The sequence below is a fragment of the Eutrigla gurnardus genome, assembly GCF_963514095.1.
Source record: "Eutrigla gurnardus genome assembly, chromosome: 19".
NCBI lineage: Eukaryota > Metazoa > Chordata > Actinopteri > Perciformes > Triglidae > Eutrigla > Eutrigla gurnardus.
In genome coordinates, this window is record NC_139930.1 from 23,452,175 (window position 1) to 23,472,551 (window position 20,377).

General features: G+C 43.8%; 2 protein-coding genes across 4 annotated transcripts in view; both read right to left on the reverse strand.

Annotated features, from left to right (window-relative positions):
- The window catches only part of LOC311029609 (heat shock protein 30-like), a gene marked incomplete at its 3' end in the record, with an annotated part of 68,593 nt that extends 52,738 nt beyond the window's left edge, over positions 1-15,855 (reverse strand). The window contains exon 1 of the mRNA XM_084034833.1: positions 15,272-15,855. Within this exon, the coding sequence (XP_083890959.1) occupies positions 15,272-15,833 (562 nt within the window). The 5' untranslated portion in view covers positions 15,834-15,855. The remainder of the gene's footprint in view (positions 1-15,271) is intronic.
- A 1,357-nt stretch (positions 15,856-17,212) lies between these two features.
- LOC311029977 (N-acetyllactosaminide beta-1,3-N-acetylglucosaminyltransferase 2) lies at positions 17,213-19,656 on the reverse strand. 3 transcript variants are annotated; one of them, XM_084035415.1, is made up of 2 exons: positions 19,377-19,656; positions 17,213-18,802 (listed from the first exon to the last, which is right to left on the reverse strand). In XM_084035415.1, exon 2 carries the CDS (start codon positions 18,797-18,799, stop codon positions 17,456-17,458), a length of 1,344 nt encoding a protein of 447 aa, XP_083891541.1. In that variant the 5' UTR covers positions 18,800-18,802; positions 19,377-19,656; the 3' UTR covers positions 17,213-17,455. The 3 variants fall into 3 exon arrangements, with proteins under 3 accessions (XP_083891541.1, XP_083891539.1, XP_083891540.1); XM_084035413.1 differs by having other exon boundaries at positions 17,213-18,828; XM_084035414.1 differs by having other exon boundaries at positions 17,213-18,828; positions 19,373-19,656.
- Between the last annotated feature and the right edge of the window lie 721 nt (positions 19,657-20,377).

Sequence of the window (20,377 nt, forward strand, 5' to 3'; positions counted from 1 at the left end):
AGTGTAACATATAAGAACCATAAAAGGTTGTCGTGATATCTGACTCAGAGACACTTTATAATTATGAAAAACAGTGCTTGGCGTCTTTAATAACTTCAGAAATGTAGCAAAGAAGTGGGCGGGGTTATAGCTGCGCCATATTTCTGGAAGTTACAATGTTTTCTTTAGACAATATGTCACTGTTTTCTGACTAGATGGGAATTTCTTTCAGGCAATGAAATGAATAAACCTGAAATGAAACTGCAGCTCAAAAGTCAACGGCAGAAGACTGAGTAGAACATGACGCTTGTTCCTGGTTGCAAGTTGTCAATGACGGACCACATTGTGGGGAGAAAAAAAATGTTTCTCAAAATATGATGATATAATGGAAGACTCCAGTGTTTGTGTGTCGAGTAGCATTGTGATTTGTGCTAAAGTTCAACTTTCAAATGCAAATTTGAAGAGGATGAATTAAGTTACCTATGGCCCCGCCCACTTCTCAACTGTATTATTGACTTGTCAGGAAGTGGTCGTGGAAATGTGCAGCTTTCGCTCAAAGTATCAACATACAAAAAGCAGGTATGCCGTTATTGCGTTTTCCCCAGGTCAAAGACGACGATCATGTCATCAATAAGCCACACATAAGGTTTTAACCGATTGAATAACTGTTTTGTGATTCTTTGAAAGCACAGTAAAGATTCTTTTGTTGTGCTATTGGTTTGTCTTTGAGACTGTCATGTATTATGTTTGTGTTGATGTTTTTGTAGTGTGTTATCAAAATCTATATTTTTCCAATAAAACCAATAAAAAATTAAACTAGCTGTCATTGTCTGATAGCCTTATAGCCATGGCTGCTTTGAATGTGTTTCTGGATAGATGCCTGAAATAAACTCTGTGTTTAACGCAAGCTTTTGCTCAACAACATACTATACTTCAGTTAATATCCCTGTCTTGAATTTAAAGTTTTTATGGTGAATACATAATCCCAGCACCAGCTCTTCTGGGGTTTAGAATGACTCATCGGCGTTCTCATGTTCTACTAATACATGTTGAATAAACATTCATTAGATTTTTAGCCACTTTGACACTGACTGAAATATCTCTAACTATTGGATGGATTTCCGTTAAAGTTTGTACAGGCATGCATGGTCTCCAGAGACTGAATGCTACGGACTTTGGAGGTCCCCTGACTATTTATCTAGTGTCACCATCAGGTCAAAGTATTCAGTGAAATATCTCATGATCTACATGAAGGATTGGATGGATTGTCGTGGAATTCAGGTCAAAATGTCAATTTGTCCAAGACTTTGGTGCATGACATAATACCTTCAAAACGGTCTTTTTAGCCACAGCTGTGCTTTAATTGGTGCTGATTTGCAAACACGAACATATTTACATTTACATTTAGGTCATTTAGCAGACGCTTTTGTCCAAAGCGACTTACAATAAGTACATTTGTCAACATATCAGACATCAATGCACCAACATAAGATGGCAAACATGGTGCTAAACAGCTCAACCTCATCGAACCTTGAGTTGACCTTATGGAAAGTGGTAAATTGCAGAGACACCACGTTTTATATTGGCATTGTTTGCAGGGATTTAGAGTCATAGTTATTTTGACAATCAATAATGACATGTTTAATGGTTGCAGCAGTGTGTATTGTTGCATCTTACTGTTATGGCTGTGCAACTTCACAGTCTAATCGACCCAACTACAGGCTGTGAACTGTCATGTAAAGTACTTTGTTAGGATTTGTGTCTTGTTTTATATTCCTTGTTGTTTTCTCTGTAATGAGCTATTTTAGCCAAACAATGTAATCGCTGAAAGATATTTCCCAGCAATGCAATTAGACATGGTTTACTGGGTGAGATACCAATTGTCAGGGTAACAAGGGAGCTAGTTAGTGGGTTTTCTTTTTGAACTGGTAAGACAGATGGATAAATGAACACGGAGGCTGTTTTTGATCTCCAAAGCGATTCAAATAATTCCCTTGTAAAGAAAGCAGCCCTAAATTACACACACCTCATCTATGTGCCTCGCTATTTGAAGAAAATGATTGTCAGTGGGGCATCACGGCTGAAAACACAATCCAGTAGAATACAGTTCATGGCTGGGTTAAAGTGATTATGAACTGCAAGGTTCTGGAAAATGCATGATATTCTAAAAACCTGATGATGCAAGAAGAGGCAACGCCGCGTCTGTCAGATGCTCGCTGCTGATATCAGCGATTCGTGTTATTGTGTGCTCGCTCGAGGGCAAAAGCCTTGCTAACAATTACATAGCATTCGCGGCTAATGCATCTTATTTTGCATACACAGCATGTGGTGAGTGGTCATTGTGGAGTATTTATTCTTTGAATCATTATGACGGGTTATGCAGTGGAAAATGATTTTCTTAATATCCCCCAACTAATCCTGGTTTTTGTGTTAACCTTGAATCATGACAGAAGGTGACGCTAAGTACAGTGCTACGGTAGTTTATATGTAAATAGCAAATGGCTGTGTGTGCGTGCGTGTGTGTGTGTGTGTGTGTGTGTGTGTGTGTGTGTGTGTGTGTGTGTGTGTGTGTGTGTGTGTGTGTGTGTGTGTGCGTGTGTGTGTGTGTGTGTGTGTGTGTGTGTGTGCATGTGTGTTGTGCTGTCAAATGAAGGCGAGCTGATCTCTGGGGGAATCCACGGCTCAAGGTGATTATTACACTCACACACAAACACAAAAAAAGTGTATGAAGGTGGAATTAGCCATCACACCATCAGCGTGGCTATTACCGAAACCTCTGTATCAGCGGCTTGAAGAAAAGAGCTGCAGTGTGTGTGTGTGTGTGTGTGCGTGTGTGTGTGTGTGTGTGTGTGTGTGTTTTGGGATTGCACTGGGCCTATATTCCCACTGGTGCTGACTACTGGGATTGTTCTCGGATGGATGGACGGTTGTCTCGCTTTGGGCAAGCCCCGGTGTCCCTCTGTGTGTGTGCATGTCTTCACCCGCCCACATGCTCCGTCTGTCCGCCCCCCCGCCCACGTCTTAATATCGGCATGACATTCATTTTGCGACTCCATCAGGTCTTCCGTTCTGGCTTTCTGCTTTACATCCCTCGTCTCGCCGTCTATCACGCCGCCACTGTGTCACTCTAAAGTCAGTCATCCCAGGGCACGATAAAGTAATTTCCTGTTGAAGAGGTTTCGGTGGTCGAGGCGTCCCGAGGGTCATTTAAAAATCATTGCAGAGATGCCTCTTTAATCATTATGAATGACCTTCAGCAGAACCTTAGCTGTCAGTTTAGGGGTAATAGTGTCTGTGGATCTATGTGTTCGTGTGTATGCAATTCTCTGTCTGTATGTGTTTGTACTCACGTACGTCTATATTTGTGCCTTTTCTGCATTCGGTTGATTGTAATATTTTTTGCAATTTCTTTGTTAGGTTATTGTTTAGTATCGGAAGTACCTTGAAGTTAAACGCTGGTGCTGGTGATGTTTATAATGGCAGCTGGCAAATGGCAAGTCTTCAGCCTCTCAGTTGAAATACTAACAGCTTACAATAGAAATAGTAGCCTACAATAGTAAATGCTTGCCATTTCTGAGCTTTATTGTAAAACGGCCCATAGAGAGCAGCCGTTTCAATACTATGATGTTATGATCTTGTGTTTTTTTAACTTTTCAATGCTTTTATAAATAAACATAGGAAGTGTCATAATTTAAGAGTTTCTAGAGTTTAGGAGCCGATATTGTAATTGATATAGAAATCATAATTTCTGCTTTTACAATTTAATGAGGAAACATACTTTCCCTATTCTCCTGGGTTTGTGTTTTTCTCATGTCCAGGTCCTGACCTCCGAGCCGTACTAAACCACTTCTCATGCAGATTGTTAGCTCAAGGTGCATATGTCCAGATAAAGCCGCTCGCTTTTTGTCCTCGGTGTAGCACCCACCCTCAGCACCCATCAGACTGTTACAGGACGTCTGACCCAGACCACATAAGCTGCTGGTAAATAGCCATATCCATTCTGCTGCTGATCCGAGAAGCCCGCCATCAGAGGACTGGGCGATGTCAAGGGGCTGGCAAGGACACACACACACACACACACACTCTCACACTCTCTCACACACACACACACACACACACACACACACACACACACACACACACTCACTCTCTCACACAGAAACCTTGATAGCTGTGGCAGTCTGGCAGGTCTTTGTGTAGCACTGAAGATAACTCACACACACACACACACACACTGTCTCTCTCTCTCTCTCTCTCTCTCTCTCTCTCTCTCTCTCTCTCTCTCTCTCTCTCTCTCGCCCACCCACTGTATCTCCTTCATACAACAGCAGCCAGAGGGACGTATTTGTCACTTGCCCAGATGTTTTTCCAAGGTCCTTTATTCGAAGCAGTCAATCATATGAGCAGAAATGTCCCTAATGTGAAGTCCCTTTGGCGCAGTGTGTGTGTGTGTGTGTGTGTGTGTGTGTGTGTGTGTGTGTGTGTGTGTGTGTGTGTGTGTGTGTGTGTGTGTGTGTGTGTGTGTGTGTGTGTGTGTGTGTGTGCATCGATGCATGCGTGTGGAAGGTCCGTCAAGGTGAGATGAAAGTGCATTTGACTTGAGACACGGGGGGTGGGGGGGTAATATATTTATAACAACTACAATAACTCGCACACATACCATTACATTTGCTATTTCTCTGCTCTAATGAGGTCTGTCACTCTGGCAGACGCACGCACACACACACACACACGCACACACACACACACACACACACGCACACGCGCACGCGCACACGCACACACACACACACACACACACAGTGATTTGGCCGGGCACACACTCTTTGTTCCTGCTTTCTCCATGAAATCGAGCAGCTTTACTGGTGACTTATAGTTATTTAGTGACTTTGTGAAAATGCACGATCTGGAATGCAAAAAAGAACCCAAATTATCTTTATTTTTCAGGTCTGTCAAATAAATAAGCTCAGCCTGAAGTCAGATTCTATTTTTCTATTTCATGATCCAAAAGAAAAGCTTAATTAAAATAAATGAGCAGTAAAAAAAAGGATAAAAGTGAGTTTCACGTCCAACCGTGTACTATAATATGGCCGCGTTATTTCGAGGTTGTTAGCCCCCATCAACTTCGCTCCATAATGAAGAGGTGCTGCCTGCCCACTGAGCTGTCTCGTCTGATAATTATTTTGACATTACCCGCTGTGAGCTGGGAGGGAATTAGCCTCCGCAGCGTCTGCCTGCCATACATTCTCTATAATCAGCCTCAGCATGCATGGGCAAATGTGTGCATGCATTGTGTGCAAATACAGAAATCGTGTGGGTATGTGGAGCAGTGCTGGGGATGGACCACCGTCACTTTATAAAGGTGCATGATTCACGCAGCTACTGATCAAATTATGACCCATTTTTGTTATGAAAATCTAATGCAATCCCCCATAACTCTGTTTATTAACCTTGGTACAGGGCTCCTACTCATTCTGAGTGGGTTTAGAACTACAGCACTGCAAAGACACAGCAACCCCCATGTGAAAGCACCCTGAGGGAGAGAAGGGCCAGATGTTTCTCACAGTGTGAACATGTCACAGCAGTTTGGCTTTGTGAAGTTTAAATGATCGATACTTTTTCCCTTGTAGAATGAAATACTTCAAGACATTGATCTTTATCGCTTTGGAGTTTCGCTTCCGCATAAATGTGATGAATTAATTCAATTTATGTAAGTTTTTATCAGTTCAGTAAAATGCAGCGGAGTGTAATTAGGTCAATTTCTGTTCATTAAAATCCAATCAGTTCCAGCAGTAAATAACAAATCCTTTGATCCCAGAAAGTGGCGGTACAAGACGATCAAGCTCATATTATTAACATTTCACAATAAAGCATGTAAAATGTAATTTCCCAGTAATGTTATGAAAACCTGGCTCACCAGTTTCTGGAGTGCTTTTTCCTCAAATGTGTAGGAAGGGGAGTTAATAGCTGCGAGAATGTCTTTGGTATCTGTGAGAATCACCTCATTTATCTTAATATCCACTGGGCTCTGCATAGACAAACTAATGACTGCAATGCATCACCTGGATATTGTATTTCAGTGTGTGTGTGTGTGTGTGTGTGTGTGTGTGTGTGTGTGTGTGTGTGTGTGTGTGTGTGTGTGTGTGTGTGTGTGTGTGTGTGTGTGTGTGTGTGTGTGTGTGTGTGTGTTGAGGTTGTGTGTTGAGGTTGTGTCAACGTTCTTTCTCAGCCAGCCTCCCTGTACGTCTGTTGCACATTTGCAAGTATCCTGCTCGCTATCATGTATGTGTAATGCCTAGTATTATGTGTAATGAAGTCGCAGTGTCCTTGGAATCCCATGTACTGAATTTGAATTGTGAGGTACGTTCACCGGCCAACGCACATAAACTGCCAATGCACAGAGTGGCGTGTCACACTCGTGTAGCACGGGAAGAAGTGAATGTGTGCAATTACGCCCTACGGAAGAAATAGTCCCACTAACACATGTTGACAGCCGAGGTCTGTGGGTTTTCCTGAGAGGTGTTCACACCGTCTCCGGTGGGTTTTTCCAGATGTATTTTTTGCAGAACAAATGAAATTCTATTCCACACATTCTTCTTCTTTTTCGAAACCTGTCATCTATGTGGTCATTGATACTCAACTTGCAGGCGATCGGCTGCTGGGTGGCCATTTTTAAGGGATTCAACCTTTTGGGGGGTGATTTTGATGAATGCGGTACCAGAGTGCTTATAAGGTGCCATGGGATCCCCCAACAGAGATCTGGGCTGAGATCCAATCGCTTGTTGTGTGTTTATTTACTGGCCAATAAAATCCTTACATATGCAAAAGTGACCCAGGGCAAAGCAAGTTGTGTATCCCCCGGCTGGCCTCAAGCAGAGATGAGCCGGCTACAGAGACCTGGCTCACTCACTTCATGCTAATTCCACACCGCAAACCCGGAGTCTCGGCCCGTGACTCTAGTGACATCACTTGAGTCATTTATTGTATGCTTACGTTCAAAATGAAGACGCTAAGCTAATACAGCGTAGTCGCATTGATACATCTCTTGACATAGCTGCCCAGTTTGACCTTTGCTTCAAACAAATAGCGCTCACTAACAGTGCGTAATGACTCATGATTAAGTCACCGTTTTCTGAAATGACTATTGATTTTGTCCCACAGCGAGAAGGAGCTGCCAAGGCCACAACACAATGCACAGACAGAGATATGAGCGAGCCATCCGTGAGAGTAATCCCAGCAGACGATCAGTCATCATTCCACAGCTGATGATGAATCACCTCGCTGTACTTTGATCACTTTGTGCTTTTCCCCTTAGTGATATCCTCCTCGAGGTATTTTCCTTCTTATTTAGTAGTCAGCCTGGCAGAAAAGTCAATGAACGTCGGAATTACTCTGAATGCATGAATTTGTCTGAATGGATAAAGACTGAATGATTGACGGCTACGCTTAAGACGAGTACATTCGGAGAGCACGACTGGAACATCCCTCTGCTTGTAACGTCTGTCTGAAGCAGAGCAAAGAGTCCTGACTGCTTGACCTCATTTGGCGAAGTGGCTGATTCCGTCTCATGTTGTTGCATTTTGCTGCAGTCGGAAATTTTAATGCGGTTATTAAATACAACTGCACATGTGTGTGTGTGTGTGTGTGTGTGTGTGTGTGTGTGTGTGTGTGTGTGTGTGTGTGTGTGCGTGTGCGAGTACGAACCCATTTAGCTCAGTGTCAGACCTTCTGAAAGTGTATGCCGTAATACATTCAAGTCCATTAATGCCTGGGAATGAAACAGAATCCGAAAGAGGACACACACATGCATGCCCAAACACACACACGCGCACACACACACACACACACACACACACACAGAGTGCTGTATGTCTCTGATAGCTTCTATTATCTAGGTCTCCCTCCTGGCTGCACATCAAACATGGATGAGCTCCAACCATAAAAGACTCCATTTTCCTTTGATTTATACAAGGAATAAAAATCGGAAAGGTGAAAAGTCCAAACCATGCATATTTTATCAGCTCGCTGACACCAAAGGCAAGACGGAACAAATTTTAACACAGAGCAAAACTTAAAATAGACCGTGATAGGACCAAATACAGGAACTGCAAATACTGAACCCCTCGACCCTCATCGGCCACAAAGTCTCCCGACCTCAACCTGGATCAACAAAACGTGTCTATCGTGGCACAAAGACGAACATTTTTACAATTTCAGTTTCAATTCTGTCGATTAATAATTCAAATAGTGAAGCTTCTAATGATTTTTTGGATATAGAGTAAAGGTGGTCTGGTTTTGGGTATTTAACAGGAATAAACACATGAAATGGAAGTCCTGACGGCGATGTGAACTAAGAGGCTTCACATAAGGTTAAGATTCTTCTCGACACCGCAGAGACGGAGAGAACAAATATGGCTTTGGCAACAAAAAACATTCCTCGGAGTCCAGTTAGTCCTCTTCCTCGTGCAAAGACAGTGATTACAGATCAGTACTCTGGCAATGAGAGGCTATATCTGTGTGTCCCCATGGTGTTTCCACTAATAGAGTGAGGATGGGGGCTGGATGGTGTGTGTGTGTGGGGGGGGGGGGGGGGGGGGAGCAATCCTGACAATCCACATTAAAGCAAATATACGTTTGCAAATGCACTCAGTTTATATCATCACATCAATATTGCATGAGATTCAGACCCTTCGAAACATGAAAAGTGCATGGCTTCCCTATATTTCATCAAATAACCACAAATAGGTTATTTTTGGTCCAAAGCTGTCGCTAAAAGTTTGTTTTGGTTGGTTCTTTTTTTGTTTTTCATGATATCGCTATAAAATCACATTTGTGTATCCAATTAATAACGGGTATAGTTTTTTTTGCACAATAAAAAACATATCATGCATGGACAAAAGTCTAAAATACAGGAAGTGGATTAAGCCTTTATACATTCACAGAGTTAATCATCCTTATTTAAGATATAATTAATAGTGAAATTCATGTCATATTCCCCTATAATTCATATATTGTTCAACACACGAGTCTTTTCTCTCTTATTAATGTTTTGGCCCATGTCATATATAGACCACCCAGGTACTACACCACCCATGCAGACCAATCCACCTCACCTTTTTTCTTTTTTGTGTGAGGTCATTTCCAGCCCTCTTCACCTATTCTTCCTCCTCCAACCATCCATCTGTACTGTACTCCATCTGCCCCCCCCCCCCCCTCCCTCCACCATCCATAAATCGCCCTGTGCGTAGCCCCACTCCCATCCCCACCTTCCCTCCCCTGTCTCACCCTCTTCCTTCCTGTCCCCCTCTTCTTCCCTTCCTACTCCCCGTTTTTCTCCATCCATCCATCCCCGTCTGAATAATGCAGCGGCCACGCAGCTGCAGAGCCATTGTCCCTGCTTCAATGTTAATGTTGTGTCCTTGTCACAATTATTGGGTCACTATCATCCATCACAGCTAATCATTGTCATACAGATACACGGACAAACAAAACGCATTACGGAGAACAAAGGCACACACATGTAGGGAACAAAGGCACACGCCGAGCGGAGAAACGTGTTGCGGTTTGTGGCGCTCATGTTAAATTAAATGATGCACTGAAACAGATCTGTCAAACGCAAAATGTATGGCAAGGCAAGGCAATTTTATTTGTATCGCACCTTTCAACCACAGGGCAATTCAAAGTGCTTTACATAAAACATTAAAAGCATTGGAGAAAAAAATTGGGTGTTAAATAAATAGGTTTGTATTTGTGTTCAAGGATTCTTGTCTAAAATATGTTATAACATTTCAATATGATTTTTTTATTATTATTATTATTATTATTATTATTATTATTATTATTATTATTATTATTATTATTATTATTATTATTTTAAAGGCACAATCCCATTATTGTGCCCAATAGCCCCCTTTAATACCCCCCAAAATGTCATAACAAATCACTCTTATGCTGGAAATTTTGAAATTTGGATTTGCTGTTCAGTGCTACACCAAAATCCATAAAGAGTGAGTATTCTCTCACATATTGGTGTCAAGTCACACAATTGTATTTATTACATTTTTTTGTGCTGAGGTTTTAAGGTTGGTCTGGAGGATGAGAGACCATTGAAATATATTTTTCATTTTTAATGACAACATCTGTGTAATGATGATGATGTACCGTCATCACGGAAACTTTAATCCGTTCACTTTCGGTGTAGGCAACAATACTAACATGTTGTTTAGGTACTAAAACAGCGGTTCGGTTCAGGAAAGGAAAGATCCCAGTTTGAGTTGAAAGAACTCTGTTACGTAACTTCTTTGGTTTCACACAGGAGATGAAAACTGGTCTCCTGGGTGAAAGTTCTGTGTTTGACCCACCCGCTCACCACGACCTCCAAAGCTATTTCCATTGAACCAGAACCACAACGAAGGTATTCCACATCCCGATTGACTTTCCATTGGTTTCCGTGAATTTTTAACACATTATGTGCTTTTAAGAGGTGACGGTCATTTCACGTATTTCTGCGAGGGCTGAAATAACAATAGAGATGATCAATTGTCTGAATTCTGATTAAAGGGGCTCAAAATAGCCAGTTGCTGCACAAATAATAACACCACCACAGTGATGACATGCAGGTCAGACATTTTTACTCCACGTCGTACAATGAGGAACTTGTGAGCCGTGTCTGCATTCACAGAGAATCGTTTGTAAACATGCAAAAATCTGCTTTCTTTTATAATCCTGTCAGCAGCGGTTATATTATATAGCGTTGTTGTTGTAGTTTAATTCACAGTGAACATCTTTATGATTTCAAGATGTGGTCCAGCCCCCCCGTTCAGCTCTCATCACCCCAGTGGTTTGGCTTTGCTTTCCCATTCGTGATCTAAAGAGTTGAGAATGCTTGTGATGGAGGATGGGTCTTTGGTTGGATTATTTGTTTGATTTCCATCAAACACTTTTCAGTGAAGGACATGGCGTATGGATTTGGACCGCGGCACTGAAGAATTTGTTGTGGTGGTGGGGGGGGGGGGGGGGGGGGGGGGGGGGGTGGTGTTGAAGGATGGAGGCTAATGTGGATTAGGTTAAACAGGCCCATTAAAACATGAAAGCATGTTGATAGCTGACGTGGGAGTATCAGACGTCTCCTCTTAGAGACCAAGGACTGTAGGGTATTGAACGTGTGTGTGTGTGTGTGTGTGTGTGTGTGTGTGTGTGTGTGTGTGTGTGTGTGTGTGTGTGTGTGTGTGTGTGTGTGTGTGTGTTTGTGTGTGTGTGTGTGTGCTGCAAATTAATCGATAGGGATGAGAACTGGCTGGTTTCTATTACCTATTTAATTATCCTCCATCAAACAAACATGAGCACCTTGAAATCACTTAGACCACGGTCCATCTCATCTGCACACACACACACACACACACACACACACACACACACACACACACACACACGCACACACACACATGCGAGTAGACAAAAGTAGAGGTAGTCACTTTTACTTTTACTGTCATATTAGAGAGAATCATGGAAAGCAGAAAAAACACAAATGCATTCACAAAAGTAGCAGGTCCTTTCCCAGTGTCCTTGGTTGAGGAGCTGCAGGTTTGTGCCGCCACCGACCCACCGACCCACCGAGCCACCGAGCCACCGAGCCACCGAGCCACCGACCAACCGACCCACCGACCCACCGACCCACCGACCCACGAGCCACCGACCCACCGATCCACCGACCCACCAGGCATGCAGCCATGTTTCTGTCTGCCCTAAAACTGTAAAGCAGTTGTTGTCGACCGCCGAACCATCTGACGAGGCATAAATGATGCAGACTTTGTGGTTGAAATCAAAATATTTATACAGATGATCATTTGTTACCGCCAAAACCAAAACAAGCCAATTTTTTTTTTTTTTTTGCTGCAGCTGAGAGCTACATGGCTGCAGACTGTGTGTGTGTGTGTGTGTGTGTGTGTGTGTGTGTGTGTGTGTGTGTGTGTGTGTGTGTGTGTGTGTGTGTGTGTGTGTGTGTGTGTGTGTGACTGACAGCTGTGAGACATGTGCACGTCTGCTGGTGTCTGATTAGGCAGGGGTGTCTGTTCTCTCTCTCTCTCACTCTGGCTCGGTTACATAACGGGCAATCTGCAGTGAAATCTGTGTGTGTGTGTGTGTGTGTGTGTGGGTGTGTGTGTGTGTGTGTGTGTGTGTGGTGTGTGTGTGTGTGTGTGTGTGTGTGTGTTTGTGTGTGTGTGTGTGTGTGTGTGTGTACAGTATATGCGCATGCAATTGAAAGCCAGTTTTGTGTATCGTGTGACTCAGTGCCTACGTTTGACCTAGAAACGTCGAAAGAGTCTCTCATGGCTTCATTAGGGTATAAACTGAAAGTTCAGAATCCATAACCTTCAAATAATTAGCCTGACACTGTGTTTCTCTCTCTCTTTTTTTGTAATATATTATGATACAAAGTTTCTCACAGTTTTATTCATGTCGTCTATGATTTATTCCACTAACTTTTTTCACGCCGTCATTCTCTCTCGTGAAGTGGGAGGAGCCACTAGTTGTGAAAGAATCACTTCCGTTCTAATTCAGTCATTATTTAATGCTATTAAACATTGGACAACCTGCTGCACAAACCAAATGTGTCATACAGGCAAAAGAAGCCGTCATGGTAGAACTTCCTGCGGGGACTTCCTGTCAAGAACTTTATTTTGAAAGGACACTATGCATTTGATGACCCTGCCACATTGAAAACTGTCTCGAGGGGTAAGAAGATCGTCATAGTTGGACAGTCTCATTAGCTGTGTGTGTTGTCTTTGGGTCACCATCACTGCAGGGAAGCTAGTCAGGGGTCATCAGGGGTCATCAGGGGTCATCAGGGTTAGATTGTTGCAACTGGAAACAAAACACTGAAGATCCAACCAGGAGATAGAACACGGCAGAAAATCAACAGCCATTTTTTTCTCTCTCCTGGGACTCCACAGTAGACGGCAAAAAAATACCTCCATCTCCTTTGCAACTCAATAATAGAGATAAGGAAGTACCGGAGAGCTTCTGGGTCCGACACACGGGGGGCACTGCAGCATTTCACTACCTCCCTCTCACTCGCCCTTCACTTTTTTCCCCCTGCCTCGCCGAGTCCCGCCTCATCACCTCTTTTCCTCTCATCCCACTCCTCTGGTGTTCTCTCATCTTTCTCCCCCCCTCCCTACTGCTGCATCCCCCCCTCTCTACCTCCCTTCCCCTCCTCCCCACATGTCTGTCTGTTGGAAAACTGGAGCAACGTCTTAATCGAGGCTCGGAGACGTGACGGGAATTTCTAAGCAACCCCGGCTCTGCAGTACAGACAACAACACACACACACACACACAGAGAAAAACACACATTTCTGCTTGGCAGCCAATTAACAGCCTGCGATCCAGCACCAAAGGAATAACTGCATGCTGATGAGCTGGCGGCTCTACGTGTGTGTGTCTATGTGTGTGTTTGTGACGAGCTGGTGGCCGTCAGAACCACTTACACGGATAGAAGGATATCTCTTTTATGTGTTCGGGGGCTTATGGCGCATTAAAAACCCTCTCCATGAGGGAAAAACTAAGACAGGAACAAGGAAGTTCAAGTTTGTGCCCGGAATCGTGTGTGTGTGTGTGTGTGTGTGTGTGTGTGTGTGTGTGTGTGTGTGTGTGTGTGTGTGTGTGTGTGTGTGTGTGTGTGTGTGTGTGTGTGTGTGTGTGTGTGTGAGATCGAGAGAGAGAGTGAGTTTGATGCTGTCTTCAATGTGTGTGTTTGTGCACACAAGCAGCGTTAGCAGAACAATGCAGATGATTTACACGGAGCCTTGCTTTCTCCTCCTAATCCTCCTCCTCCTCCTCCTCATCCTTCCTCTATTTCCGTTATCTTTCGTTCTCCTCCTCCTCCTCACTTCTATCCCGCTTTCACTTTGGGGAGTTCATCCAAAGGTGAACGCCTGGCAAAAAAAAGAAGAAGAAGAACCTCATATATTCTCTTTTTGTGTCAAAAATACTGACACCAGCCTTGACACGATATCCCCGAGCAGCAAAGCGCTGTGTTTGCCGGTCCAGGTTTCATCATTCGTCCTTGTTTTTTTTTGAGGAGGGGGATATAGAATATGTTGAAAAGAAGACTGTGGGTTTAAATCCTGCCTTCTGTGTTGTTGTTGCCCTACTTTTCAGAGCAGTCCTCCATATCAGACTTCTCTGTACCCTGGATAAATGAATACAACACTGGTCGGTGAAATGTGTAAACTACTAATAACGAGTGAACAAAATACCTGGTTTCTTCAGAATATCATAAATATAAGACATTCAGCCAAGAAGTAATTGACAACTCACCTGTACATTGTGTTGTTTCCATTTTCATTGAAATCAGTCTTTAATCATGCAAGTCTATTTCCCTCACGCAGACGTGATAACATCAGTGCATTATGATCACGTCATACATGGCTTCAATATGATCAAAACTCAAACCAGCATGTATCACAGAAATAAAAACAGAATGAAGAGAAAGAGCACATCGACAGATAAAGTACCAATATATAATCTGTGTATAGTTTTATTATAGATAATTAGAAGTAAATTAATTTGGTCTTTTGTTAAAGTAGGTTGACAACTAGTGGCAAAGTGCTGAGATAGCAGGAAGGTTCATCTGGTAGGTCTGGTAAATGTTTATGGAAGGAAAGGCTGCCATCTAGTGGACACATGTGCAAATTGATAGAGGAGGATCAGAGGCAACTACTGTATGTGCAGAACATAAAAAAAGTTTGGTTTGTGTCATGCTGAGTTAAGAAACAAACGTAGCAACGTAACTGAAGTGATTCCACTTTTCCCTCAGAAACGGTGATACTAGTCAACAAATATACATTAATGACAGGAGTTATGATATGAAGAAGGAAAAAAAATATGTCACTATTAAATCAATTGTCCACTTGTATCTTTTAGTGTTCATTTCTTAAATCTCACATTTTCCTCTTTTTTCCAGACCGAATAACACAACGACTAACCCTTTTATTATTTTCCATCTTCGATATTTTAAAGTCATTTTGAAAGTATTATTTTTCCCTCGGCTCTCCTGAGTAACACCTCCCCCCAGTGGACAACTCTGGTTACGACAGGCAGGTTCCTGAAGACTGTGGACCTCCTCCATTAAGAATATAAAAGCTGGGACATGTGATTTCAATTCAAATCCATTTATTTATGATACAAAATATATCATATATAAACATGTAAACATCATTCACACAGTTACTCTCCATTACAAGAAGATGACTCCATGTTTGTGGGTGTGTCCTGTGGTGAACACACACTCTGCTGTGTTTTCTCCTCCGAGCTCCTCTCGATAGTCAGCTCTCTCTCGGCCTCCCCCTCACATGGAGCGGCGGCTGCCTGGATGTGGAGCTTCCCGTCTGGAGCCAGGTAGCAGGTGACGGCTTCGTGGTTCAGCCCTTCGGGCAGCTCGATCTCCTGCCTGAACTGCTGGCGTCTGTAAGAGGACGAGCCCTTCCCGTCTTCGAGCTTCTTCTCTGTCTCCCCGCTGACTCTCAGCTTCCGGCCCACCTGCCTGACAGACAACTCCTCTGGGGAAAAGCCTCGAGCGTCCAGGGTCAGGCCAAAGTGCTCCCCCTCTCTCTCCAGCTGGTAGGAGACGGGTTCCACGGCCAAGCTGGTTTGGAAAGGCTCCGCCTCCTCCAGGGTCCCATGTTGAAGTTTGGCCATCAGCTCCAGACTGCTGCACAGCTCCTGTAGGTTTCTCTGCAGTCGATCCTGCTGGTGGAGCAGATATTTGACCTCTGACCTCAGGCTGCTTACAGGCCAGTAGACGCCCATGAATGGACTGAGAGCCGGCTGGGACCTATGAGAGCGCAGCATCTTCAGTGTGTTTAGTGTTGAGTCCTCTTGATAACGTCTGTGTTGGTTTCAGTCTCAGCAAGCGGGACTGGCCCCGTTTTATATTCTCCTGGAGGAGGTCCAGAGGCTTCAGGAACCTTCCCGTCTATAGCAGACTTCTCCACTGGGGGGAGGTGTTACTCAGAGGCACTGACGTCACTGGAGTTCACACTCGTTCTTGTGTTTTCAGGAACCTTCCTGTCATTACCAGAGTTCTCCACTAGATGTCACCCAACCTCATTTTATTAGATTTAAGTGTCCACTTACCCAAATTGTAGTAATTATCTACTTTACTACCTCCAATTGAAAATCACTTACCGAGGCACTACTTTTGGTAGTTTGGTACAAAAACAAACACTCATAGGAGGAGTACAACTAGTAGTAGTAGTGGTGGTAGTATAGCAGCAGCATAGTATTTAAAACTGAGCAGCTTTGGCATGTAGTTTGTACTTTAATTTGCATAACAATGTCGTCTACTCAGCCTCCATTTTTCCATTTCCTCATAAGTGTTCAGCAGCTCAGCAGTCTTCCTCTTATAGAGACCTTTCTTCTTCACATTACTCTGAAGCCACTGTCTGCATATTAGTACCACAATCAATGGTAGAGACCAGACGATAACATGCTGTAATACAATGAAGAGAACGGAAAATGTATCGCTTACTTTTTCAGTGAGTACCCACTCACTGTTTCATTCGTCTACTTTTTGTTGTTGGTGTTTTTCTGCGACAGCTTTCATTCTCCCCGGAGGAGACCAGAGATCCAGAGATCATCTGGGATTTCATTTCCCATCTCCTCTCCTTTTCCCAGCAGGCTAAATGAAGACGGTTCATGTAGTTTCCTTTGTTTTATTTCATCTTTAACAGATGCAAAATACATCTACTTCCTGATTTTCTATATAATATAATGCATATATACAGTATATATATATATGAAATAAAGTTTTCCCTTGCATAATTTGCATCCCAATGAATTTGCAGCTCCCTGTGAATCCTGTAGAAATAGCCAAATACACAAACAATCATCATCTATCATTGTTTAAATACCCACATGCAAACCAGTGCACCTGACCGAGAGCACACACACACACACACACACACACACACACACACACACACACACACACACACACACACACACACACGCGTGCTTAGTAAACATTCAGTTAAATAGTCAGCCATATTTTAATGTTCATGATTCAAAACCAAATAACAAATAAGAGAAAAATCATCCATTGTAGAGTTTTGTGGGAAACAATGAAAATGAGCGATAACCTTTATTGTTAATATAATTCTTCAATACATAATATCCTCCCTGGCTAAATGATAAGCCCTGTCAAAATCAAACATTGTATTATATTTCTTTATTAGGTAGCAAAATAAAACTAAAGTTGAAAGGGGTGTGCAAATACATCCCTGTATTAATTTTAAAAAGTACCCTTATTGTGTAACGCCCTCATAATAAAAGCACCCTTTGAGGTAGATCGGTCTCCTCCTCAGTGTTGGGTAACTCGGAGGAAAGGTACATTGCATGTGAACGTCATAAGGTTCTGCCTGTATGTTTTCAAAAATGTGCTCAAGGAATCCTATTTGGCAGGTTGATGAGCCTCAGCACTGACCCGGCAGACCCTGGAGCTGTTTCCATAGCGTCAGCATCTCCTTGGGACTCCGTCTGTGCACTAGCAGTACAGATCTGTAAGCACAGGGATTTCCCCTGTCTGTCTCTGGGAGATCAAACGTCAGAAAACCCGGGTGATGGCTCGGGGAGAGCCCCAGTCTGTGCATGCACATGCCCAGATACACGTCGTCTATCGGGAAAAGGCGCACCCTCTCAGACACCTCTCTCAGTCGCAATGCAAGTGAGACGGAATACACCACCCCGCCTCCTCCAGCGTACGGTGGGTACGCGCCTTTGTAGAAACGTTCCGGTATGTAATATTTCATGGACGGCTCGCGGTTTGGCATCGCGTTGTAGATCACATCCCCCACGAACAAATCCATGTGAGTCTTATTTGTATAGGCTTTCCACAGGTTGTGCTCCTCCAACTGCTTGTGCAGGTAATCCAGGAGGGCGCCTGTTCGAACAAAGACGTCATCGTCCCCCTTGAACACAAAGATGGCGGTGGGGCAGTAGTCCTGCAGCCAATGCCAGAACAGCAAGTCCTTTAGGGTCAAGTTGAAGAAACTGTCTCGGAAATCCCACTGGAGGATGTCCCTGTATTTCTGGTTCTCAAGCTCCAGGAGGTTTTTGAGGTCCGGGTGAGGACCCGTGCTTGAGTCCTGCCTTCCGAGCAGAAACACCGTGCGTACTAAGAAGCCCTTCTTATTGGATTCCCCCCTCACAGGGCCGCTGCGTCCCCACGTCTCACGGATGGCCTGCCTGTTTTCAAAGTTCCCCACTTGAGATTTGACGGCCATGAAGAGCATGGGCGGATCCAGATCAAAGCTACTATGGTTCGTCCTACACATACCAGGTTGATTGATAAGGAGGGGATACTCCCTGCAGTGCATTGACCGTATAAATGCCCTCATTTGTTCTGGCAGGCTATCAAATTCCTGCATACGGGGGACGGAACACCTGCTCGACATGCAGTCGGAAAGGCATTCATCTTCGATTTCCGTCGACAGCTTCGCTCTTGGCTTCCTCGCGATCCCAGTTGTGTTCCCTCGCAGTATTGGGTTGTGTCGACGGTCCCAAGCATGCTGCAACTGGTTCCACAGCGCGCTGTCCTCTAGGCGGAGGTTCCAGAAAGGACCAAGTGGGTGAGAGGCCAACGTGGAGGAGTTGGCGGAGATCCCGGAGGCGATGTAGTGGACGGTTATTTTTGGAGGCGTGTAGGAGATGGTGACGAATATAGACACCATGACATAAATGAGAAGGTGGCCGGTCATCATGCAGGGCAGCAGGCACATGCACAGCAGTCTCCCTTTGCATCTGCAACATCTACCCATCGCCTGCGGTGTTCAAATCAGACTCACACCTGCAAACACGGGGAAAATATATATATTTTAAATACAATCGGAGAAACATTTTAATTGCCCTCCTTTAACTCAACACAGACCACTGCAGTGACAGGGAGGGGGGGGGGGGGGGGGGGATAACCCTCTGGGTTTTCCGTCTCCTTGGTGACGGTCCAGTGAGGGTTATTATCTGCTCTACACAGTCAGAGCATCATCCCGTTCCTACCCGCTGATAGGCACACAGCCCCAGTGTGGAACATGTAATATGAATGCAGTGGATTCACTCCCTCTTTGTTATTTTGCACTCAGTTTCAGTATTTATTTCATGTTTCAGTATTTATTTCATGCTTGCATGCTCCACTTCCCCCCTTTTAATTTGGGATACATTGAAGGTTGTATAAGTACATTTTCAATTAGCTAATCTCATTGCAAACCATTGAGTGTCAGAGATGGCAAGCCTTCTACCTAAAACCTCCAACACTGTTTCTCTATATAAACGTCATATAATGGAGTTTACTAACCCTTACTGATCAAGGCATTGAATAAAAGGCAAAGCATACATACTTACAAGTGTGTGAAGTGCCTTTGTTGCTTAAACCGAGTGAGATCAACGACACGGGGACTTGTCCGCCTCTTGTTTTAGTGCGTTCATCCGGCTTGGTTACAGCCTGGTTATAACGTGGCATCTAGCTCATTTCTGTCCATGACGATGAAGGATAAAGACAGGCATCTTTTAAATCTAACAACTCGTCCTCTCACCGCCGTGCAGCCGCAGTTTAGCAACAGGTCCCAGGTGACTGTGCGCACACGGAGCATGCGCCTCTTTGGCTCCTTTGGTGCGTGTGATGAGGAAAATATACTCCCAGGATTTAAGCAGGCTCCCGACCTATGCCGACGCAGACCGAGTTGAACTCGTGAATCACCTCCGGGCAATTATTTCTCCACAGAGATGTGATTTGACTTGATTTGCATGCAGGTGGCGCGCGAGCATGTGTGCATTGTGTGACCGGATGACCCTTGAAAGGATCGCTCAAAAAAGCAATCCTCTTGCACGTCACTGGTGAAGTGATGATTCAACATCAACAACGGGGCTAAACCTCACAATCTACTCAGAGTATTGTTTTGAATGAACAAATAAAGGAATAATCGAATGTATAAATAGCATTTAAAAGCTTGGGCGAATTTGGAAAAAGGAAATCAGTTATATTAAAAATGAAGATGAAACAGCCTTTATAAGTTTGCCTTTATAATACACTGATTTCACCCTTTACATCTACTATCATATACACGGAATATAAATGCTATGTGCTCTACACTGATTCAAACTCAACATGTCACAAGTGTGTGAGCGTTGCTGCAGGCATGTTCAACCACAGATAGTGGTATCTACACTGTGAAGATACGCGCATGTGCTGTGTGTTTCTTGTACGGGAGCCGTCTTTGTTCTTTTCTATTCCTGCTGGATTTAATTACGACATTATGCAACAGCAAAAAAAAAAAAGGACAATCAAGGTACCCACTGATAAACATCACATACCTTCGTAAGGTACCGAGATATGACGGACACGA